General features: G+C 42.6%; 1 protein-coding gene across 1 annotated transcript; it reads left to right on the top strand.

Annotated features, from left to right (window-relative positions):
* Nucleotides 1-1,685: 1,685 nt before the first annotated feature.
* S100Z (S100 calcium binding protein Z) lies at nt 1,686-4,644 on the top strand. The gene is made up of 3 exons (XM_065406718.1): nt 1,686-1,750; nt 2,292-2,451; nt 4,474-4,644. The coding sequence occupies exons 1-3, from the start codon at nt 1,686-1,688 to the stop codon at nt 4,642-4,644; spliced, it is 396 nt and encodes a 131-aa protein (XP_065262790.1).
* The last annotated feature ends 21,127 nt before the right edge of the window (nt 4,645-25,771 follow it).

Genomic DNA, 25,771 nt, shown 5'->3' with positions numbered 1-25,771 from the left:
GTAGTGCTCGGGCAGCTGTTTCGCGGCTGGGAGGGAGGAAGGAGAATGCGGGGCGCTCAGGGGAGGGGGCGGGGTTGGGGCGGGGAAGGGACGGAGTTGGGGCGGGGCCAGGGGCGGGGCCAGGGTCCCGTGGAGTGTCCTCTTTTTTTAATGAGGAAATATGGTAACCCTAAATAGAGTTATAGAATCATAAAATATTAGGGTTGGAAGAGACCTAAGGAGGTCATCTAGTCCAATCCCCTGTTCAAAGCAGGACCAACACCAACTAAATCATCCCAGCCAGGGCTTTGTCAAGACGGGCCTTAAAAACCTCTAAGGATGGAGATTCCACCACCTCCCTAGGTAACCCATTCCAGTGCTTCACCACCCTCCTAGTGAAATAGTGTTTCCTAATATCCAACCTAGACCTCCTCCACTGCAACTTGAGACCATTGCTTCTTGTTCTGCCATCTGCCACCACTGAGAAAAGCCTAACTCCATCCTCTTTGGAACCCCCCTTCAGATAGTTAAAGGCTGCTATCAAATCCCCCCTCACTCTTCTCTTCTGCAGACTAAATAACCCCAGTTCCCTCAGCCTCTCCTCGTAAATTGGAGATAAAACATGTTCCCAAACTCTGAGAGCTGATAGCAGGAGATTCTCACTGGAGGGCCCTTGACTCTTAATTTCACTTCCCTCTTTGGTTTGACAAAGACCAAGCACAAGTCTGTTGACCTGGGAAGCGGATGCAGGACTCTTCTATTAATTTCCTTGGGGGGCCTTTGTGTAAGAGCGGTGATCTGGTTTTCTCCTGAGTGCATACATACCATGATGAGGACCTTATCAAGCAAGGGCCTGATTCACAAAGGAATTTAGACTCCTAAAGATTCAGATGTGTGCCTAAAGGGATTTCAGTGGAAGTGAGGCACTTAAATACATTTGAGTATCTGGGTCCTAGGCACTTTTGGAAATCTCACTAGGTATCTATTTGCATCTTGATGTGCCTAAATATTTTTGCAAATCTGGCCCCAAGTGCCTAGACATTAAGGTTTGCTGCTTTAGAAATGCACACAGACTAGATTAGGTTAGATTGTGGTTTTGTTTGGAGGGAGTTACTTTGAGTTGATTTTTGTCATTGTCACTTCTAATTTTGCTCTCCAGGCCCCCACATGGGCCCATTTTTAAAAGGTCAAACAATAAAAGAATAAATATTTTGCATGCACCATTTATAGCACTTCTGTTGCTTTCAGTGAATTTTTTTGTGACAAGTTCATAGTGAAAAAATTATTAAACAGAGTAAACAAATACCCATGGAATCAGAAACAAACCTTTTCTTTGTGACCATTCCAGGAAAGTATGCTTTTATCTGTGTGTCTAGATATCAATAAAGCACTTAATCACTATAGTAGACAGGTGTGTGTCCATGTGTTTTAGAAATTAGGTGGACTTTAGCTACAGTGTTCCCTGTGTGTATTTTCTTGTATAGTCTGTAGAATTGATAAGGCTCAGTTTTCGCTGTATGATATTGCCAGTGACTTTCCTGTTATCTTTATCTTTGTAAGAGCTCTCCCTTGGTTTACACAAAGCAATGTTTCCCCTTCACCTGATCTCTATTTTTAGTTATTTTCCCAATCCTCAGCTTCCTAGCAACTAATTGTATTTCCACCCTCTTCTGGTTTAATGATATAATCGCTCTTCTCTTTACAGAATGCTCAGTGAAGCCAGCCCCCGGAAGGCCACTTGGGGACAGAAGCTCACACCTGTTCATTCCAGGTGACTTAAAAAAACAAAACAGTAGGACCCAATAAAGTGAAAGCTGATGCTCCAGCATTTGAATCTGCTATCATTGGTGATTTTCCTCTGAGCATCAGGGAAATCGGTATGCTAGGCAGGAGCTGTCAGTATAAATGTGCGTACGATTTAGCTATCATTACCTGTTGACAATACTCTTTTGGTTGAACAGGTAGGAGATTATGTACTGGTATAATATGCTTTCTTTATGCCTGTGATTTCAACTTGCTGTACAAATGTTTTCCTGTTGATCATACTGGATGCACAGTAGAGCTTTCGTTTAACCCTTCACATTTATTTTCCAGAGCTAATCTATGATGTCTGCAGTACAATGTTTTGTTTTAATATCAGAGTCTAGTGGTGTAAGTCACCATTTGATTGTATGGATCAAATGAATACATGTTTTTCAGTATTTATGACAGCTTCTATTTTACAGCTGCACCAGACAGCTCTCCATCTCCTCACATGCTTGAGTTCTATATAATTCATGTACAGTACCAATGATTTTTGTTCTCTGTCCTAGAGCTGTTCCACTCCACAATATGCCTACACAGCTGGAGAATGCTATGGACACCTTGATCAAGATTTTTCACCATTATTCAGGCAAAGAAGGGGACAAATACAAACTGAATAAAGGAGAACTCAAACAGCTCCTTACCAGTGAACTCACTGACTTCCTTTCAGTAAGAGGCAGTTTCCACATCTCTTTAAATTAAGGTTTAGTGGGTGAGGGAAATAGCTACTGAAGGATTCTGGAAGAGCATTTCCTTATACAATCAAGTCCATGCTGTGACAGCATCTAAACTATACAATCAAATGACAACTGTGTTTGTGGAGCCAAAGAGAAAACGCTAATATCAAATGTCTTGTTTGATGAGTATATTAAAATGCGCACCTTTGCTTTGAACCACTAGTCACAAATGATGAAATCCACGTAAGTCACTGATTATTCAGCTGTGTGTTTGAACATCAGTGCCAAATACAATCTAGAAATAGTAGAAAAAATGATTTAGTTCAATCAGTTTTAATCAATTTAGTTAGAACTGAGTGTAGACCAGCCCTCAACAAAATTGGAATACAATACAGGTATATAGTTCTCAGGAGGAGAGAGAAAGTTTTAAGTGTAGTGAATGGAAATGACTGTGCAGTCCCAAACATATGCAGACTGATTGCGATCAGCATCGGGAAAGTTTCATGCTCTTTTAGGGCTTCTTCAGGCTTACAGTTGTATGGTACACATTTCTTCACAGGTTTATTGGCAATCCTGTAAGTTCCAAATATAGCTCCCTATCTGTACTGAACAGAGATATTGCTGAGAAGAGCTCTCACAGTCATTGCTGATTTGAATTAATTTATGCACATCTGTTGTGTTCTTAAATTATTCAAACTGAAATTCTTATGGAATCTAGTACATAATTGATTCACTGTATTTTAGTAACCCTAACAATTCTGTGGTCTTTAATAATAACAGCAGGATTATTTTGAATCCATTTATGAAATTTTTTGGACTGGATTTTCTTTTTAATCCTGGCTATTGATTTATTACTATGGGAAGATTCTGCTGCCCTTACTCATATTGAGTAGGACCCGTACTTGCTAAATAAGGTTCTACCAATTTTGACAAAAGAAGGCATTATCTGGTCCTATATAAATAACCTCTTGAAATTATAAATAGCATAAAAAAAACCCCCCAAACAACATTGATATAGTTGCTATTTTAAAATAAATATGAGCCAGATTTTCACTCGATAGCTCCCCAAATCTGGTTGCTTCATTTAAGTGCCTATTTGTTGCTGAGCTCTTTTGAAAACCTGGCCCTGTGCTTTTAACCCTGTTAATATTGATATACTGACATTTTAAATGAAAATTTCACACAGCACCTTCATTTTTAATTTTTAGAACAGATTGAAAGAATTGATGCTACTTAAATTTTTAGCACATTACTGAATTGTACTATGATATATCAGAACTATACATTCAAGATGTGCACCACAGTTAAGTCATTTTCTTGTTAACCTGAGTACAGATTTGAGACATTGAAATAGTTAAAGATACAGTACATGTAAAAAGAATTCCTGGAAGGCTTGTGGGTTTAGTGTGTGTATGTTCAAGAAAATGAAACACACTTTATACCTATTATACAAATAATATCCAGGCAGATTATATTTAGGCTTGGAAGGATTAGATTTTCATCAGTACATGTTGGTAATCATCAATTTCACCATACACACACAAACCAAAGAAAAAATATTTTTCCATTGATAATAATCAAGTTACAGCTAGGCAAAGTAAGAAAAATGCTCTTTGAGAACTTATAAGAATTTGATTTAAGGATGCTTCCTTGGTATATTTTGATGTGCGAGGTTGACAATTTGTGTTTTAACTGTTGTAAAGCTTTAACTCTTTGAATATTAACATCTACTGTCATTCAATAATTTTTGTCTGACCCTCTCCATAATATCCCATACCTGTGAACATTTAAATTGATAAACATAGAACAAAATGCTTAAAAACATAATTGTGCACAATGAGAAAATGTAAATAGATACAAATGGAAAAATGTTTAAAAATAAACTGAAATCAGTCAAATTATAAAAAAATAAAAATGGAGTTCTGCCAAGTTTAACTACATTTAAGAAACATCAAACTGAAGGTCCACAAATCTGTTGGTTTTTTTAAATTTAATTTTCTTTTTTTCTTTCTAGTGCCAAAAGGATCCCCAGCTGGTTGATAAGATCATGAAAGATCTGGATACCAATAAAGACAATGAAGTGGATTTTAATGAATTTGTCATTCTGGTTGCTGCTTTGACTGTAGCATGCAATGACTTCTTTGAGGAACAGCTAAAGCAAAAGGAAATTGGAAATGATAAGTAAATGAACCACTCAGACACAAATGTAACTGAATCATGCTTAGTTAGCACTCATCAGCATTTTGTGACTACAAACTATGTCGTGTTAATGTTATTAAATCGTAAGGACCAAGTCGTCAGTTGGTGTAAAGCAGCAGGTCTCTGCTGACTTCAGTGGGCCCATATTGATTTTCACCACCTGAGAATTTGGCCCTAAGTATCTTCCAAGATTTATTTTCTGCTTTTACATCATGCATTTGTCACTTCCCTGAGGCAAGAGCTCCAGAAGATAGTTCACTTGACTGAGTTTCTGAGTTTTCACCCTCCTACTTGTATTCACCCCTTTTTCATCTACCCTGTCCCACATCTAGCATGCTGCCCCCTCCACTGGCATGCATTTCTCTGGAAACTACAGTTTGCTGTCTGACTTTTAGAGCTGGTTCAAATTTTTCAAACACAAAATTTTCCTGATTAAAAATGGGTTATTTTTTAAAAAATTAAAAAAAAAATTTTTTAGGCGGTGGTGGGAATTTCATTTGACACAATTTTTGAATGGGAAAATTTGAAATGAAATGTAATGAAAACTTTCATTGAGTTTTGAACTGAATTTTTAATTTAATTTTGAAGTGTTCTGTTGAAAACTCTAATTTTTTGGCAGGCAAAAAAGGATGATTTTTTTGGACCAGTTCTGCTCAGTTTGGGCCACCTTCTTCTCTGTTTTCATTTCTCAAGCCCTCCTTTCACTTGCACTGATAGGCTGCAATCATGCCTTCCTCCCATCCATTTGGACAGAATGCATGGCTTCCTTCAGCTTCCCAACCTTGCCCAGCTTCACTTCTATTGTGTTCTGCCGCTCTGTTCAACCCCTTCTCTCAGCATAAAAGAGTTCAAGCAGAGGATAAATTATTTAAATAAATGAGTAGAGGACTTTGTCAGCTGATTTCTTATAGGAGGCCAGGGGAGATGTAAATGAGGCCATGTGATTCTGTTTTCTTTGTGTTGCATCATTAAATGGGAGGAGTCTTTGGAGGCCTGCTGCAGGAGTTGTGGTGGGCGGATCTTGCCAGGGGGTGGAGACTCTCTGTTTTTCCCCTCACAGTGACTTTATATTTGCTTTTTCTTCCTTCATTGTTTTCCTTAGTCTACAATAAAAGACATCTGGCTTACGACTGCATGATTTGCTCTTTGTGTATGAGGAAAAAAAGTCACTTCAGATACTGTTTGGCTGGACATGACCTAATAATGGTGTAACTGACTTATCTCTACCTCCCCAAACCTCAAACACCTTTCGATGGTGAATCTAATATTCAAATGATTTTTGTTACATAATATAGCATTACAATTACCTAAGCCCTTATCAAAGTAGCATTCTGTAATTTAGGAGAGCATCATCAGCCATGTCTGGGGCAGTTGTCATCCCCTGAAGAAGAAATCTGTCACCGCCAGATGTCTTGTCATGTAATGCTGGAGGCTGTTCAGTGGTAGCAGAAGCTGAATGTGCTGCCCCTCTTTGCAATGTGTTTAGTGATTCTATGACTGACATTTATATAGCATTCACATGGGATTCGCTGTGGGTGAATGGCAAAAAAAAAAGTGACTATTCATTTTTTGTCTCTGGTGATTTCTTGCCCCCTCGCTTACATGTCAGTCTCACTTTCAGTGAGACCACAATGAGAGCAGGGAAGCATTATTTGGAAAATCAAGGTGTGACAGTGCTTGGGGTACTGAGGGTCAGCTTGTTACCCCCTTGCCTCCAGTGAAAGGGAGATTTACACATGCTTAACTAGGTGTCAGCTCCCTGACACTACCAGCCTGTTAGCTACTCAAGCACTCTCCTTTGGGCTATGCCAGCCCTTACTTTGCCTTGCAGGTTAGCAACAGGTGCACCCCAGGCCTCAAGCCCCTTTAAAGCATTCTACTGTATTGTCCAGCCCTTTATCCACTGAAATTTACTCTCAGAAATACTAGGTCTGCTACTCCCATGGGAACAGTGTACATGCCAACTTGTATGATTCAACTCAGCATCACCTCCTTGTATCATACCACAGCACTGGTAGATATAATAGTGAATAGTAAACAGTGATAAGTGTATTATCAAAGATTCAAGGGATAGCAAGTAAGGGTTATGGAAACGAGGGGTTATGTATAAAACAAAATCATAATACGCTTTCTATTAACCTTAACCAAGTAGGCTAACCTTCTCTCTAAAGAAGTTTCTCTCCCTGCAAATGTCCTTTGCAGTGTTTCCACCACCGTTGGTTGTGATCCTGTTTTCATGAATGTAATTGTATTGCCCGACTACTTGCAAGGTGCAGGATAAGGAGGTGTCTTCTTTGCTTTCTCCTTATACTCCCCAAAGTTCACTGTCAATACCCAGAGTCAAGACAACCCCCTATAACTTATTCTGCAGTGTGTTGCCTTCCTGGTGATTTCACATGCGCCCGTTATCGTCGTATGTAAATGAGCTTTCCATTGTGTTGGCTTACAATGCTTAATTTACATGCCAACAGAGTGATAGGTGAATAAACATCTTTTATCTGGCAGAAAAACCTATTTTCCAACTCTGCCTTGATACAAACTTTAGGAACCCATTTTCAGCATTCATACATAATTCCTTGCATGTATCTTCACATCCATTTCATAGTGCTGTTAATGATTGGTGTGATCCTGGCTTTCATTTAAGACCTCACACAATATTCTTTAATCATCTGGAATGTACATACATACATCAGTATATTCTTGTAACTCCCTTGCCAGTTGACATTGAGGGGTTCTTAGGCTCACACAAAGTACCTCTGCTATGGTCACCTCTGGGTTCTCCAGAACATTACTGGTCCCCCTCGTCCTTCCCCTTCCTCCAGTGAGGAGCTCAGTGTAAATCTTTAGACCAGGTCACACTGAACTTAATTATTTCCTGGGTCAAGTAATATTAGCCAGAAGCTAGTTTACCCACTACTAGTTTTAACTAGGAGGCCTTTGGAAGAAAACCTCAAAGCTGGGAAAGCTCACAAACCCAGTGCCATTCTCTAATTAGATACTGAAAAAGGAGCAAACTGGACTCTGAAGAGAATTATGCCACGTCACACTTAGCCATGATCTGAACCTACTGCTAATGGGAGATGGCAGTCATGATGGAGCCATTCAGTGAAATAATCTAATGATTAGAATTTACAAGGGGATCAGTGTAGCATGAACTTCTTGTGAATGGGGCTGTCTTGCACATGAACTTCGTGTGATTCAGAGAATGACTCAAATCATATTTATTCCAGCTTAGAGACAACAAATGCTGGATAAACCCCGTAAATCACTAGAGGGTTCTTATTGCAAAGACAACTATCAAGTTCTATCAACTTTTAAAAGAGCCCTTTTCTGAGCTCAGTCTTAAGACCAAACAGACAGGGGAGAAAATAGCCCGAAGCATGTTCAATACCAGAAAACAAAATGGCATAGCACACCTCAGGAGGGATTTAAGCCACTTTTGCCACCCCTAACCCTGGGCTAACTGTGTTCTGGTCCAGTCCCCAGGTGTGTATTTATATCAGCTATCAATCCCCACCAAGGGACCATTAGGGCAGCTGGGGATTGCCAGAAAGCAGGGAAGCCTCAGCCATGCTCCCTGTCTTTGGCCACAACTCCTATGCAAGCTGCAGGGAGAGGAGTGGCATGGTAGCCATTATGCCGGCCATAATGTTGGATGAGAGATCCTTCCATGGCCAGTTATGTCAGCCTTAGTGTCACTCTGGGCTGGTGACGCCGCCACAGTGACCTATACACAAGGTGGGGGTAGGGGTGGGGGAGGGGGACTCTGGGTTGATAGTGGCTCACATTCACAGTCTCTCTCTCAAAAAGGAAGGTTAAAATCATTACTACTTTGCTTTGGACATGACAGCACTATGCTTTCTATTAGTGAGACCAGTCAGAGAGAGTGCGCTTAAGACTGAAGATTTATCTGTTGAAGTTAATTAAATTTGCCCTAAATTCAAGAATTGAGAGATCTTTTTTTTAAATTGAAAAGTGAACATGCTACATGTGTTTTTCCAAACTCTCTCAGCTCCAGGGAAGACACCTAATTAACACAAACTAAAAAGATGCCTTTAATCAGAGTCTATCTGGAAAATCAATAGAAAAGTAAAGACCTGTTTATAGTCTAATATTTTTATAGTTACATTTGAGGCTGATCAAATTTTACAGCGATGTCAAGCAAGCTCCTTCCTAGCTAGTGTGAGGTTCTTTTTGTATTACACATACATAACAGATGTTTAGAAGACAAATTGCATTGTCTTGAAACCTCCAGACAGTGACATTTACCTTTATTTCAGTTCCAATGACACTTTAAGTACCAGTCAGGGAAATAATTGGATTAATGCATCCTGATGTGCTACAAATCTGTGTAAATAACCTTTTAACATCCTCAAATACTATATCCAACCAGAGATCTCCATAAGCTGCTTGATGACATCAGTGTAACGATGACTATTTTGAAATGGAGCAGTCCCTTCAGGCACTGATTTACCCAGTAAATCCATCATAAGGCAACGCCTCCTTTATTCTGTTGCAGCTTGGAGGTGTCAAATGGCTCAGGAGGTATTAGTGTTCAAGGTCAACTGGAATAACCATCATTCTACAACAACAGCTTTCAGCCATAAACAAGAGCAACCTAGTGTTTGAATGGTAAAGGCATAAAGCCTGGAGCTGTAGGGGGAAGAAGTAATGAGCTGTTAAAGAGATCACGGCAGATTTTTGCTATTGACAATTTCCAATAGATAGAATTCTTTGTAACTGCATTCCATCAAGTAATTAAAGAAATATTGAAAATTAATACATGGGATCATTTTACTATTGCAGACATGCAGCTGCTGCAGCACTCGTTCAAGGGACATCTTCTATACAACATAGGAGATACCATGCTGTGAAATGAATTCATTATGCAAGTGACAGTACATGCTATAGTGAGTTAGACTGATTACAGCATGTGTTTAGGATTCATTTGATCAATTTTTTCATGGTCAAGCAATGTGAGCTGAAACATCATTAAGCCTTTAAATATTTTCATTAGCGATATTATATAGGTAGGGGAGCCATGCTGCACTTCATTTCGGGCTAGCCTCTGATACCTTTACTCATACTGAGGAGCACCTTACTCCACGAGTGATACCATTCATTTCAATGAGAACATTCATGGAGTGCCACTTAGTGTGACAGTATCAGAATCTGCCCTTCAGTATTTGCGTTTTTGTATATAATGCTGTTGTATCACACTTGTTCATGTCCCATGGCCATTTGTCCTAAATACAGATCTGTTTCCAAGGTGCCTTCTAGAAAAGAGGATTGAATAGGCAACTTCAAGTTTTCTTTCTCCCCTACGAACCTAAAGCTGCTCTGAGTTGCTCCGGGGGGGAGGAGGGAGGGAACAGGCCTTCAGCAATCCCCAGGATCTAGCAGTCCCAGAGACGGCATAAAGCCACTTTTGTCTCTCCTCCTACTTGCCTGCCCAGTTCTGCTTTAAGTGCAGCTTGGCTAGACCAGAAAAACTGACCTCTGGGTATAGTCATTCTCTCTGTATGTTACTTCACCCTTCCGATGTTTAAGCAATTGTATAGTTATATAAGCAGAGAAGCAAATATTTGGGGAAACACATGTTGGTATTTCTCTCTGCAGGTAATAATAATAGTGATCAGAGCATGCACAATCCATTATTTTAAAATGTTCTTATTTCAAAGTCAAACATTTCCTCCAAAGGCAAAGGGACTATTTCTCACTCAGGGCTACTTGTTTGCTAAGTGCCTCTGCAGCTATCAAAGGGCCTGAACACAGCAGAATGGGTGTAGTTCTTCTGCTGTGCAAGGTGTGTGTAGGGGGTGGGGGGAAGGATGTGGGCAACCATTGCAATGGGTTTCCAGTTCCATGCACCACAGAGCCCATCTGGTGGAGGATCCAATCATGTGAGCATGAAGCTGGGGTTGGAGCTACGACTGTGGACAGAATAAGAGGGGGATTTCCAGCTTATTTGTAGTTATACAGATCCACCTTCACCACCTCACCCAACGTAAAAGGCACTTCTCCATTGCAGACTATAGCCGTCCCTATGCTGCAGTACCAACAAAAGAGAAACCTGGCAGAGGAGGATTCTCTTCTCCCGAGTGATAGAGGGAGTCTCCTTCATGCAGCATGTATAGTCAAGTTGAGATGTGGTCCAGCCCCAGGTAGGGTTGCCAGCTGTCCAGGTTTTCCCAGGTTTGTCCCTTTTTTGAGGTAGCTGTCAGAGCTGTAAAAGCGCTCAGTACATATGGCCAGATGTCCAATTTCATCCCAGATGTCCTGGAGTTTTTTTCCTCAGAGGTGGCAACCCTTGTCTCAAGTTCATTACCTAGCAGGAGTCGCTCAGCTACTCACAGATTTAGGCCTGAAGATGATGGCTGAAAGATTGGTCACAAACCTGAATCTGAAATCAGATCCATGTACATTAAGGCTCTTGACAGACAGGAAGATTTGTTACATGGAGATGTGGCATCATATGCCTGTCTTAACAATATTTTTGATTGACAGTTTAACAATTAATGAATTCTTCCTTACAAAGATAATTAAGTCTGTTGCACCGTAGTATGTTGTTTGGTGGTAAAATCAGTAACAGTCTCAACTTTATCTTGCTTCTGCCACATGATACGAAATCAGAGAAAATCTTTAGTTTATTATCTGGTAATTTATTTTCTAAACTGGCTCACTCTGGAGCCTCTCCTAAGAGTTACGGTATCACAGGCTACGTGGACTGGATAGCAGCCGGGGTAGTGCACAAAGTATACTGAACTGAATACATAAAAAAACAGGTCACTTTCTTGAGAGACACAATTCAGTCCTAGCATAAGCAGGCGCAACTGCCAGTGAAGTTAGCTGGAGCTGTACCTGTTTATGCCAGGGCTGAATTTACCCCTAGTAACTAGATCCTCAGCTGGTGTAAAACTGCAGAGCTCCACTGAAGTCAAAGGAGCGACGCCATTTAATATCAGCTGAGGATATGGCCCAAGGACTTTAAACTAGTTTTAAATTATAAATTGTGCTTCCACATGCTGGAGGGATTTCAGTTCAAACTATTCAGAATACAACTATCAAATACCCATCTCTAAAACCCTGCATCTAAACTGCCAATGTTAAACTATAAGACAATTTTATGACACAGGAGACACCTTATGTAGAAATGCAGCATGAGGACTTGCCAGGGGGAAATGCTGAGTTAGGACAGATCTCAGGGAATATGGAAGAAGGCGTGCCAAATAAGGGCATATCTCAGGAAGCACTGGAAAAGGGCAAGTGCCTGAGAATGCTGAATGAGAGCATACATTATGTAGCTCCAGATGAGGACATGTGTGACTCTCTTTATTTTCTGTGGACATTCATGAGTGATATTTTTTTGGTTTGTTTTAGTTTCAAGAAGTTTTTGCATGGCCAGCTAGCTATCCTTTTGATTTCCCGCCTTCTGTTTATAAACATTTCAGGCAGGGAGCAGAAACAATATAATGTGACCAGCCACCCGCTATAAATAACGGATAGTGAACAGCGCATCAGGCCTGGTCAAATCAGATAGCTGGCAAACAATCTGAAATATGTTTACATGAAGTATGCCAACAATTTTGTTCAAATGTATTCCACATATAATTCTGATCAGAATGCTCACTATAATACTAGGAATAACAAAAAAGAATCAAGGGAATGTGGAAGGAGAAGAAAAGGCATCTAGGAGAAAGTAAACAGCACAGCAAGGATCTTAGGTATTCAGTATGCCACTCATGCTAGATTTTATGTATCTTATCTGTCTGGATGTAGATTGAGTGCTTGATTAAATCTGTCCTCTCTCTACATTTATCTAATGCACCCATCACTGTGGTATCTAGCACCACTGGTAGCAAATCCCAGTTTTTCCTTCCAAAAAAATCTGAGTCACAAAGACTCAAGCCAATTTCCATCAGGGACAACAGATGTTTCAGTTGAGAAATTATCAGCCTTTGAAACAATACAAAAAGGAAGAAAAAACCCATCTCCTTGACATGCCTTGGCTGAAATGTCTTTGCCGTGGCACAGCGTGAGCTCGAGACACTGAACGTGGAGCCAAGTCAACAATGATTTTCAAATGGAAAATGAACCTGGTTTTGGTTGGGCAACACTTTTAGTTACAGGTCACAAATACCACATAAATAAGTCTATGTGCTGATTATTGGTTATTTAATGTAGGTATGTACCCAATACCCTAATGTTGTGATGTGCAGAATGACCTGATGCAAGATACAACAGCAGGAAGCCTCCAAGCAAGTGCAACTGCAATGATGCTGGCAATGCTTGTGGACTATTGCAAACACTTTTGCGTGCAGACACAAGCATGGCAGGTGCTTGCCAAGCCAACATTCTCTAGTGTAGACAAGGCTTAAATTACTCCCGTGCCAGGGCCTTCTTTGTGAGAAACTTTGAAATCTCCTGCAGGGAGTCTAGAAGGGACAGTAGAACTGAGATAGGCCGCAGGCCTGTACCTTTCTAATCTGAAGTTGGAACAGTGAGATACGCCTCCTTCATTTATTCCATTCATACAGCTACATTCACTGTATGTTTTCCATCAGCATGGGTACATTTAACCCCAGATGAAAAAATTTCATTAACTCCCACTTCTCACTTCCGACTGCTTTGTGCAGACTTTGGGTTGAGTCATGGAGGGGTGATCATCATTAAAGCAGAGCTGGTAGTGATAGTTCCCTAAGGGTAATCTCAGTTTTTGAATGTAATGTTTGCCTGAGTCTTTGTAACCTGTTAACTGAGAGCTTCAGTCTTCTCTCTTATTCAGTGCCAAAAATAGTGTTAATACAACACTTGCCATCTAGCCTGTGTTAAGTCATTACTATATAAATCATGTACATTTGACATTTGTTTAATCTCCCGTCATGACAAATCACACATCCTTTATGTCAAATGGTCCAGTGTTAACAAGCAGTTCTCGATTTTCCCTTATACAAAGTTTTTTTTATTTTTGAAGGAAATGTAGATATAAAAAGTTAGAGACAATCTGACTATGATCAGAAAACAGAAGAATATTCTATTAAGACTTTTATTTGAGGACAGACTCTTCTATAAAGTTATCAAGTTTTAGAAAGGAACATTTTAAATATATTCATTAATTGGTTTAATAAAAGCGCTGCTGATGCTCCCATTTGAAGTCAATGGTAAAACTCCCATTGATTTCAAAGGAAGCGATCATGGGCTTAATATGTTAAAGCATACACTGTTAGGAAACCTCTCTAATACCTAGATAAAAAGTTCTGAGTGCAGGACCAAGCATGATCCTTAACTCTGCAGTTTATTGCTTTGTAGAGTTTATAGCTTTGTAGGTTTCATTCAGTGTCTTAATGCTGATAATTTTTATGTGTGAAGATATCTTACTAGAAAAATGTACATAAGCCAAATTCTGCCTCCTTTATTCACATTGAGTTGTACCTTCCTACATGAGCAATTCCATAGAAATCACTATTCTTCATGACAAAACCACACCTATGATGATTTAGCCTTTTGTTCATTGCAAATAAATTGTGGAAAATCTTAGTATCTTGAGAATTTGGTGTCGGATGTTAAGGGAAGTGCTGATGCTGCATAAGGGAAAAGGAACGTAATAGGAAATTATTTTGGTATCTTCACTGTTTTTAATGTGATAATTGTAGTTGTTGATTGCTTACAACAGGAACTTTTATTTGAGCAATTAAAAACTTTTCTACATGTAGAGATCTATTAAAATGCTTTTATTCATTTAAACATAATTGTACAATTATAGGAATATTAAGTGACATAGCTTTGGATTCTTGTCATTCTTTGGCCACATATTCATGGCCTTGCAGGACTGTTTCCATTAGGAGCTGAAATTGATGATGGAGTCAAGTATTTCTTTGGTGCAATCCTACTTATTTACAAAGAATGTACAAAGTCTTGTTTCTCTGAACACAGTAGAGACAAACAACAGCAGGCAGTTCCCTTGTCCACAATTTCCAGCTCTGCCCCGCTAGTCAGTTCTGTGGCCCAAAGAAATCTGTCTCTCTGCTCCCTCTGCAGGACATGCTCACGACTGCTTCTCTTGTTGCATGCTTACTTCCCTCTCTCTAACACACACACAGCTTGCCAAACAATCCCCCAGCACCTGCATTTGCAATCAGGGAACACCTCCACACAATTTAGCTTCTGATAAGGCCTTTCCATGCAGCCAACTACCTTGGGTGGTGACTCCTATTATTTTCAGCTACCTTATTCCATAAAGGGATTTAATTGCGCCTTCCATTTAGTCTGAATGAAAGATGGTTAGCACACTCATCGACTTTAATCTGGTCTATAATCATCTATAGATCAAAAAGCTGTTTGATGGCATCCACTAACACCTTCCAGCATAACTAGTACAGCATATCAAGTAAATTGTTGGTGCTTCCAGGGTTCCTTTAAGTATCCCTAAAATACTTGCTTAACTGCTACATATGAAAGGTTACTAAACATGTTCTGTCTTTCCACTTCAGAGTAAGGCCTTGTCTACACTACAGTTTTGTTGACAAAAGTCAGGTTTCATTGACAAAACAGTGGAGGCATACACACAACAATGCTCTTCCTGCTGATTTAACTCCTGCTACGCCGACATAATAAAACCACCTCAACGAGCAGCATAGAGCTTTTTGCAACAAAGTTAGAGTGACGCAAAGTTAGAGTGCTTTTGTCACTCTAAGTGGCAGGGCCGGCTCCAGGCACCAGCTTAACAAGCAGGTGCTTGGGGCGGCCAAAGGAGAGGGGCGGCACCTGCGGCAATTCGGGGGCAGCAGGTCCCTCACTCCCTCTAGGAGCGAAGGACCTGCCGCTGAACTGCCACCGCCGATCGCGGCTTTTTTTTTTTTTTTTCCAATTGCCGCCGCCGATCGCGATCGCCGCTTTTTTTTTTTTTTTTTTTGCTTGGGGCGGCAGAAATGCTGGAGCCGGCTCTGCTAAGTGGCCTCCAGAAGGTGTCCCACAATGCCCATCATGACCACTCTGGTAAGCAGTTTCTACTCCGCTGCCCTGCAGCCAGTTACACAGGCATGCACCCTTCCTTCTTTAAAGCCCTGGGAATTTTTGCAATTCCACTGTTTGCTCAACATCTACACCTCACATTGCATCTTCCCAGCTGACCATGCCAGCTTTCTGCAGCAAACGCGCTCCTGCCTGACGTACACCGGAGTTGCTGGAGCTGTTGAATCTCTGGGAAGAGGAGGCTGTGTAGTTGCAAATTCTGACCAGCCATAGGAACTTGGACACCTACAAGCAGACTGCTGGTGGCATGGATGAGAAGGGGCACAAAGGGGACATGCAGCAGTGCCATGCTAAGATCAAGGATCTGAGGCAGGCATACCAGAAGGCAGGGGAGGCCGACCGCCACTCTGGTGCGACGCCGAAAACATGCTGCTTCTACAAGGAGCTGCACGCCATCCTCGGTAGTGACCCCACATCCACCGCCAAGAGCCTCATGGATACTTCGTGGGGACTGGAGGCAGCAGCCAGTGGAGTCAACCCCGAGGATAAAGTGGTGGACGAGGAGGTCAAGTTGGAGGAGGATGTGAGATAGGCGACAGGCTCGCCTGGTGGCATGAGCCAGGAACTCTTTTTGACTCCGGAGGAGTCTAGCTGGTCCCAGCAGTCCAGGTCTGGCGTGCCGGAAGCAGGAGAGAGGAGCACCAGTAAGTACTCATTTTGCTTTGATATGCATGGTTACGTGAGGTAGAAATGTCCTTTATTTTGTTACATGGTACACGTGGGAGAAGGGATTGAAATTAACAACACTAGGCACTGTTTGCATCTGCTTCGCATTCCCTTGTGCAGCTACACAGTGGGGGCCCTGCAGAAACGTTTGTTAATGCACACTGTGATCTCCCAGGAATCCTCCATAGAGATCTCTAGGAAACTTTCCTGCAGATACTGTGCAATTCTCTGCCAAAGGTTCCTTGGCAGAGCTGCTTTGTTTCTTCCTCCATTGTAGGAAACTTTGCTGCACCAATCAGCAATTACTTCTGCAGGAACCAAAGCAGCACATAGCATGCAGCATACAGACCCGGTCTGAAGCTGCATGCATGCAGGAGATGCACCTTGGCATCTTCGGTTACCTTCAGAAGTGTGATTTCAGCTTTGATCACCCCCACCTGTGAAAAACGGTGCCAGTATTCAGAATAGTGTCCCAAAGCGCTTGTACTGATCCCTGTCTGAAACCACCCAGATCCTTTGCAGCATCCCCCCACCCCGCCGGGCCAAACTCACCATATTTAGTGCCCTTGCCCTGTGTGCTTGCCAAGGGAAAGTGACAAAGAAGTGTATGTAACTTTTATGATTCAAGATTGTCAGTGCACACACAATACTGACTCTGTGTATTGTTTCTTTTGCTTTGGCAGATGTGCCCTTGAGAGCCAGCTCCTACACACCGGTGGAGTGCCTCTGTCAGATAAGGAGGCAAACAAGGAGGAGTAAGGAGGACATTTTGCGAAGTGCTGCAATCGTCAGATCAGGCTCATAGTAAGTGCAGAGCATGGATAGAGACAATACACGGAAAACTAGAAATGGATAGCCAGAAGAGGAGACAGGGGCAGGAGCAGACAATAGAGGGTCAGGAGTGGATGATAAAGCTCATGGAGAACCAAACAGAGATGCTCAGGTCCCTGACTGCGCTGCAGGCAGAATACATGTGTGCTCGACTCCCCCTGCAGCCCATGCAGAACTGCCATCTTTACCCTCCCCAACTCCCCCCCCCATTCCTCTCATGTTCCCAGCCCATCGCAGTATCCCTTACACTCCACCCCAGGGACATTTTCCATAATGACAGCTGGACTTACACACAGCTGTGAGAGCCTCACTTCAGAGAGTTCTGCTCACTGGCATGTCCCTTGTAATAAATGTTAATCTGTGTATTGCTGTTTAATAAAAATTTAGTTTTACAAAGACAGTGATTCTTTATTTGTGACATACACAGGGTGGTTGCAATAGAAATTTGCTCTCCCCCCCGGGCCCTGTTGCTGGGAACAGGAGCTAGGCAAGCTTCTCCTCCCCCCATGCTTGGCCCCTGTCGCCGGCAGTAGGGCCCGGGCAGGGAACGGGCTGCTGTTGCCTCCCAGCCAGACTCTCTCAGGCTGAAGCAGTTCTGTCCCACTCCCTGCCCGGCTGCCAAGAAGAGCAGCTGAATGTACCAGGTGGGAGGTGCAGGGAGAGAAGGACAGAGTCCGCCCCTCCCCCCCTCAGGTAATGTGGGGCAGGGAGAGTGTGGCAGCCCCAGGCTGGGCGCAGGGCGGGGAGGTCATTGGGCAGAGGAGACATGTGAGGCTGTCACATGTCCTCCCCTTTAGATTGTGATTCTCCCAGCATGGGGAGGCATGAGTTGTCTATGAGAGAGGCAGTTGAAAAACACATGAAACGTAGTCAAAAGCCCTTGGAATTATGGGATGGATAAAACTGCATTATGGGATGGTGATCCGGCCTTCATTATGCACCGCGATCCATTCCCAGAACTCCTAGTGGGAGAAGGTGATGATTTGCACAGTGGGATAGCTACCCATGGTGCACTGCTCTCTCTGTCAGTGCTAGAGACCAACTGTGGACACGCTCCGCTGACACAAGGAGCATTGTGTGAAAATGCACAAGCGATGTAATTACAGCGGTTTATGATCATCGACATAACTTAAGTCAACTTAACTCTGTAGTGTAGACGTGGCCTAAAGCTATTAATGCATTATCGACATGCGTTCTCGCTACTCAAAGAGAAAATGTAGGAAGATAATTCATTTTGTCATTTGACGTAGAAAACTCTGCTTATGTGAATTCAGAGCAGAAGAGGTGGAGGAAAAGAAAATAAGGCCAGGTCTACACTACAGACCTATATTGGTATAACTACATCACTCAAGGGTGTGAAAAATTCGCACCTCTGAGCAATGTAGTTATACCGACCTAACCCCCCATGTAGAGAGCTTCTCCTGCTGACATAGCTACTGCCTGTCGGGGAGGTGGATTAACTATGCCCATGGGAGAAGCGTAGTAGCATCTTCACTAAAGAGACAATAAACCAATCTGGACAAAGTCTTCGGAGCAATAGGGAAGCCCAATTCATGTGACTAAAAGGTAAGAACAAACATTAAAGCTGCATAAAGACCAAAGGAAGAAGAGAGGAAAGCTGCCATATTTCGTAGGCACCTCAGTAGCAAATTGCAACTAAAATGACCTTTGGTACTTGCCCTATCTCTCACCTTCTGTTGTCTCCTTACTTCTGCTTCTTCTCATCCTCTCTTCTCTTCAGTGTAATCTGAAACAGATTCAACGGTAGCATGAATGCCTGCCTTCAGCTCTCTGTCAAGATTTTGTCACAAACACTGGGCGGGGGGAGTCTATAGAGACTCTAAACCATGCTTGAAACCTATTTCCATATTTCCCCCTGCAATCCAGGAATTTCAGCCTGTGAACAGCACTGCCTCATGAGGAGCCTGCCCTAGAACTTGACCTTTTCCAGAAGCAGGATCTCCATACAAGTTTAGCTTCACATTTCTGACTTGCTCAGAGAGGTTTTGAACCAAAGGTTTTCCTGAATATTATTTTACATTGTAGTGTCCCATTAACATTGGGGCCCTGATTTTTAAAGGCTCCTCAACCTTGCCTCCTTTTTTACAGGAGCTATTCTGCACTCATAATTGCAGGTGCAAAATTTTGCACAAATGGGAGACCAGGATTGAAAATCTGGCTCTACATGTTACATGGTGACGTTTAGGAACCACTAAATCTGTGTCTCCTTAAATGGGCCCTGCTAATCCCATCAATCGCTGATAATATATTGAAGGACTCAAAGTCAGTATAGAGTCATATATACAGCGGTCCCCAAGTAACACCAGGCAATCTCATTCCCTCCCCCACAAAGATTGGAAATTGGCCCAGCAGGATGAGACCTCATCACACACGATAAATAGCAAGCAACAAAACTTGTTAACAAAGACCTGGCACCAGCTCACAAGAGCACCACTGGGAAAGGGAAAAGCTGGCACCTAAATTATGTTTGAGTTACACTAGGGACAAGTAGGAGGGAGATAAAAGCATCACGTTGCTATCTTCAGTGCCTGAGGCAGTAGGAAGCTTAAAGTTCATTCAGACATCTCACACAGTGCATCACCCCAACCCCCTTCCCCCAGCACTATCAGCTGAAGATGAGGTGCCTGGGGCGGAAGGAGAAATCCTCTTGACTCATAGCCTTGGTGTCACATCATAACAGGCTATTTGTTGCTCATGTCAGTTCAATAGACTAAAGTGATTGGGATGGAGACAAAATGTGGCTGAGACAAATGCCTGTGAGGGACTGGGCATTGATCTGGCATCAGGATGCTCCTAGCAGTGAGAGGAGTCAGTGAGTAGTGCAGGGTATGAGCTCTGAACACCCCGGCCAGGAAAATAAGCCCATGTTTAAGAAACTGGTGTTAGATTGAGATTCACCTCAACAGTAAAATGCACTGGGAATGGGCGACAGGGGATGGATTACTTGATGATTACCTGTTCTGTTCATTCCCTCTGGGGCACCTGGCAGTGTCCACTGTTGGAAGACAGGATACTGGGCTAGATGGACCTTTGATCTGACCCAATATGGCCATTCTTATGTTCACCCTCTGCACCAGTAAGGGAGGCTGCAGCTAAAGGGGAGTCTCCCCATAATGGAAGGAAGTCTGTTTTACACTACTGTTGGGATCAAGGAGACGCGGAGTCAAGAGGTTTGTCAAGCAGGCGTCCCAAGCTCTCTTGAGCTGGGGTTTTTATTAGTAATTAGATCAAAAGGCATGAGATCATAGTTACTTGTAACATATTGATTGGTTCACCCATAGCCATCTCCCCTTGTGCAATAAATCATGATTGGTGAAGGGGCTACGTGAACTATTCAAGGGGACTACGTGAGCTATTGCCTAGTCTATGCTTAATCAATAACCTGAGCATAGTTTTACCTTGCATTGCTTACCTTGAGAATAAGCCAGGAGTAAATGTAATAAACACGTGTGTGGTTTGCCAGCACAGCATGTTTCACTACACCTCCCCCTTTTTGTTTTTAAGCAATTTGCAGGCATAATGAATGCTCTGTTTAGTATTAAGTCGTTGCCAAGGGCAGCCTTGGACAAATAGGCTAATAAGGGAAGGAATACACTGTAATATACAACAACAAACTATTAATCCTATAACTATAACAATAACATATGCAAACATTTGCTTTAGCCAGTATAGGTCTGGCAGCCACCCAGTAAGCCAGTCCCAGAATCCTGAAAAACCAACATCCATTGTAACTTCTTTTGTTAAAGTATGTAGTTTTACAATTTGGTTGTCCACTGCTTTTTCATTATTGCTTAGGTTAAAGCAACACATACCATCCAATTTTTCACACCCATAATGATGTTGCATTAAAAGATAATCTATGGCCGCTCTGTTTTGCAAAAGTCCATGTCTTAATTCGCTCTGTTCCTCATTTAACAAGGCTAGAGCTCTAGACGTTGTATTTAAGGCTTTTACTGCTGAGCAGGCTAAGGCGTTAATGTTTTTACTGTTTCGTGCCGCCAGACCGGGCACCCCAACCAGGGATACGGCCAGTGCGACGTATTCGGCCTTACTAATTAGGGCCGCGTGACTATTACAGCTTTCATCAAGGAATACACTTCGTTTTGTCTTAGTGAGTGATGTACCCTTAGCTTCCTTTTGAGGCAAAACCAAAGACAGCCTACTAAGACAGCATGGAGTTTCATGACTGATGTTGGCTGGAATGTAGTTAAAGGTATATCCGGGGCAGGACCAGAACCAGCCCCTTGGCAATTGTAGGTACTCATACATATATGATATATTAACCATACTTGAGCAATTGAAGTTCCCTTTTGGGAATTGAATACAAGTCTTTTTGGTACAATTAACCATTCTAGCACAACTAACATTAAAACTAGCAACATGCGGTGTTAACAGGGTAACAGCAAAACGCGGCTTGTGTGTTAGTCGATTTCCCCAATTATGGTACCCAGGGTACCCTAAGGCCCTAAGGGTAGAATTTTGTTCTAGAGAATTATAAAACCATGTATCATTGTTGATGTCTGTGGGATTATGGCACACTGGTATTAGGCAAGATCCTAGCACCTCCCCCACCGCCCTCTGCTCCGTTAAGCAGAAGGTGCTTAGGTTTAAAGTCTTTGCAAATACCTCCCATATATTAAGACGAACCCCCCCAGTCACTACCGGCCCCCCTTCTGTAGGGACTATAGTTAAACTGCAAATAATGATTGTTAACAAAAGTACAGAATTGGCATTTAAGGAGGCTATTAATGCCATCATATAGTTCTCTGCCGTTTTCTCTTGGTTTGTTTTTTCCAACAGTTGTTCAGCCTGATTAGCTAGGTTCTTCACTTGGCCCCATGTGGCAGGTGCATTTCGTTGGCCCCCTCGTTTTCGGCCCGTTGTCACTTTTCCTTGTTCATCATATAAGTGTATGTTGAAGTCAGGGATGGGGTTGCTCAGTCCCTGATGCCACGCCATCCTTGTATGGTCGAACGTATCGTGCAGGTACCCAGAGCGGGCCGCTTGGTGTTGATACAGCTGCGTAACCGCGCCCCCAGGTGATTAGTGGCACAGGTTCGCTCCACTCCGGGCCAGGTAGCTGACGATAGGTTACCTTTGGAGCAGGAAGAACTTCGGTCGTCCGATAATGCCGTTGTGCCCTGGTGAAAAATTGAGAATTGAAAGGTAATAGATTTAAATGATTGAGTGTAAACAGTACTTGAGCCAGCCATTCTTCCTTTTCTGTCAGGCTGCCGGGGACAATTCCCCCTTTTTGTTTTTGCCGCAGGAGAGCGTTTTTTAATGTGCGATTAGCTCGTTCTACAATGGCTTGTCCTTGGGAGTTGTATGGGATGCCAAAGGTATGCTTGATTTCCCATCGCGTGCAGAACGCTGCCATTGCTGAAGAGCAATAGGCTGGGCCGTTGTCAGTTTTTAAAGCTGATGGCTTTCCCATCACTGCAAAGGAACGAATGAGGTGATTACAGACGTGTTTTGCCTTTTCCCCTTGTTGTGGCGTTGCCCATATATATCCAGAATAAGTGTCTATGACTACATGCAAATAGGACCAGGGAGCTAATGGTGGGAACCGAGTGACGTCCATTTGCCACAATTGGTTTGCACCTAGCCCCCGAGGATTTACCCCGATAGCGGGTCCTGCGAGGTTTCCAGTACACTCAGGGCACTGCTGAATAACAGCTTTTGCATCAGATAGTGGTATGGAAAATTGCTTGGCCAACGCCCTAGCATTTTGGTGATGTAAGGAGTGACTTTCCATAGGAGAGCAGGGGAAAGCCTTTAAGGCGTTATCAGCATAGGCATTGCCTTGCGAGATTTCTCCGGGGAAAGGCTGATGACTTCTAACATGTGCGATAAAAACAGATGTCGTCGGTGACGTAATATCAGTTGTAGGGAAAGAAATAAACCAAGCAAATTATTATCCAAAGATGCAGTAACACAACTAGAAGCAATATTACTAACAACATTTGCAGCATACAAACTGTCTGTTATGAGGTTAACTGGTTGATCAGAAAATGTGTTAAAGGCAAGAATTAACGCAGCTAGCTCCGCACGCTGAGGAGAGCGTTGCGGTAAAGTAAACTGGGATTGCCACTGGTCATTGTTCTTCCAAGCGACCACCCCTCTGGAGGGGCCACCATCGGTGAAAATGGTAAGAGCTTCTTTTATGGGAACGGGAGATACCAAGTAGAATACTTTCAGTGGAATATGTTGAGCAACTTGGAGACGAGGATCCTTTGGAGTATGGTAAGTTATGCACCCAACATAATTGGCTAGTGCTATTTGCACCTCCTCCGAGTGCATGCATGCAACTTCCCAGGTGGCGATGGGGATGGGTATAATAATGTTTACTAAATCCATGGCAAACAAGTTTACTGCTCGATTGCGTCCTTTAGTGATTAATTGAGCAATCATTCCAGACAATGGGACGAGTGTGTTTTTGTGTGTGTGTGGTAAATACATCCACTCGAGGATAAATTCTCTTTCATTTGTATGTTGAAGTAATGCCCCCATGAATTGCTTAATGTCCCCAAGAATGATTAAGGACGGGGGCACATTAGGTACTGCTCTATCTACCCACCTTTCTGCCATGGCTTCGTTGACCTTATGCACTACCTCCTGTTGTTCGTTTGTCAGTGATATTATGTCTCCCGGTTGCTTTCCTAATTTTAGGGCATTAAACAGTGGAGTCAGCATAGATGTGGGAATCTTGTAATACGGTCTTATCCAATTTATGGATCCCAGAATTTGCTGTAGCACTACATATGTTAATTTTTTTGGCAAGGTAAGTTTTGGAAGTATGGGCATGGAGTATGCTGCAAGCATTTTATGACCTAAATATTGAAAAGGTTCGGCTTCCTGTATTTTTTCCGGGGCTACTACCAGACCCGATTGACTTAAGATATCCGTTAACTCACTTTTCCATGTGGTGGGTAGGGGCCTACCGGCTATTAAGATATCATCCATATAATGGTATACAAGTAGCTTTTTGAACTTATTTCTGAAAGGTTGAAGAGCAGTGTTTACAAAATACTGACACATGGTAGGGCTATTTAACATGCCCTGGGGTAACACTTTCCAATGATAACGTGTTGTGGGTTGGGCATTGTTTAGGACTGGCACTGTGAATGCAAAATATTTTTTATCCTTTTCCTGTAATGGTATCGTAAAGAAACAATCCTTTAAATCAATTATTGCTACCTGGTAGTCATATGGGATTAAATTTGGATTGGGGAGGCCACACTGCAGGGGGCCCATTGGTTCTAGTATTTTATTAATTTCACGCAAATCATGAAGGAGCCTCCATTTTCCTGATTTTTTCTTAATTACAAAAACAGGAGTATTGTACGGGCTTGTAGTATGCTCAATGTGTTCATCTTTTAATTGTTGCTCAACTAATTGCTGCAAAGCTTCTAATTTTTCTTTAGGTAATGGCCATTGTTCTACCCAGACTGGCTTATCAGTTTTCCACTGTAACGGAAGAGCCTGAGGCTTACTCATCTTCCAAAACCAGTTTTGCCCCTATCTGTTCTAACAAATCTCTTCCCCAAATGTTAAACTGTAAAGGCAATATGCAGGGTTGAATAGATGCTATTATGGGGCCTTGTTCCTGGGATTTTACTGGTAACCATTGAGAGCTCTTTTGAGATGCTTGGCTTCCTCCTACCCCGAATACCGCAGGGGCTAGCTCAGAAGGCCATGTAGGCTCCCAATCCTTTTCAGCTATGACAGAAACATCCGCCCCTGTGTCCAACAAACCGGTCAGCCACTTACCTTGGAGTGTATACTTACGTTGAGGTTTTTGCAGGGATATTCGGTGTACCAATGCTGCCACCTGTGGGTGAAAGGAAGAATCGCTGTTGCCTTCAGTACGGGTGGATCCGAATCCTCCTGTGCGTGTTACCTGTGATTTTTCTCCAGGGAGCTCATATGGCAACAGTATCATCTGTGCCCAGGAGTCCCCTTGTCTTAAAGTAAAAGGCAGGTGACTCCAATACTGAACATATATTTTTCCCTGATAATCAGCATCAATCACTCCTGGAACTACCATAATTCCTTGTTTACTTGCTGATGACCGAGGGAGTATAATGCCCACCGTCCCTTCAGGAAGGGGCCCTTTCAGTTGAGTAGGCATTAAAAGAACTTCCCCCGGTAAGAATGAGGATTTTTCTTCTTGATTATACAAGTCTATTCCAGCACTGCCGGTCGTTGCCGGTTGTGCCCTAGTCAATTCTTCCGCCCCCGTTGTTTTTCCGGGGCCCGGGGAGGGCCCGATTACTGGTTTCCCTGCCCTAGTCCTGATCGACATTGATTTGCCCAATGATACCCCTTGTTGCATTTAGGACATTTTTTGGAGGGCCTACCCCCTTCCTGGGGTCTTCCTTTATGTGCTCCTCCCCCGGGTGCCCTACACTGGCTTTTAAAGTGTCCCGGTTTTTTGCAATTAAAACAATTTCCTGCTGGTTTATTACCTTGTCTTATAGCCCCCGCCAAAAGAGCCATAGCATGGGTTTGACTACCGACATCAGCGCAAGCCTGAATCATGTCCGCTAAAGTGTACGAGG

Source organism: Emys orbicularis, chromosome 6, assembly GCF_028017835.1.
Source record: "Emys orbicularis isolate rEmyOrb1 chromosome 6, rEmyOrb1.hap1, whole genome shotgun sequence".
NCBI lineage: Eukaryota > Metazoa > Chordata > Testudines > Emydidae > Emys > Emys orbicularis.
Note: the sequence above shows the minus strand (reverse complement) of the source record. Positions and strands in the feature narration are given on the sequence as shown.

Bases quoted from the DNA above. Each gene is read 5' to 3' on its own strand.
- S100Z (XM_065406718.1), top strand. From the start codon at position 1,686: ATGCTCAGTGAAGCCAGCCCCCGGAAGGCCACTTGGGGACAGAAGCTC. The intron at 1,751-2,291 runs GTGACTTAAAAA...TCTCTGTCCTAG, and splicing joins CTCACACCTGTTCATTCCAG to AGCTGTTCCACTCCACAATA. The intron at 2,452-4,473 runs GTAAGAGGCAGT...TTTTCTTTCTAG, and splicing joins AACTCACTGACTTCCTTTCA to TGCCAAAAGGATCCCCAGCT.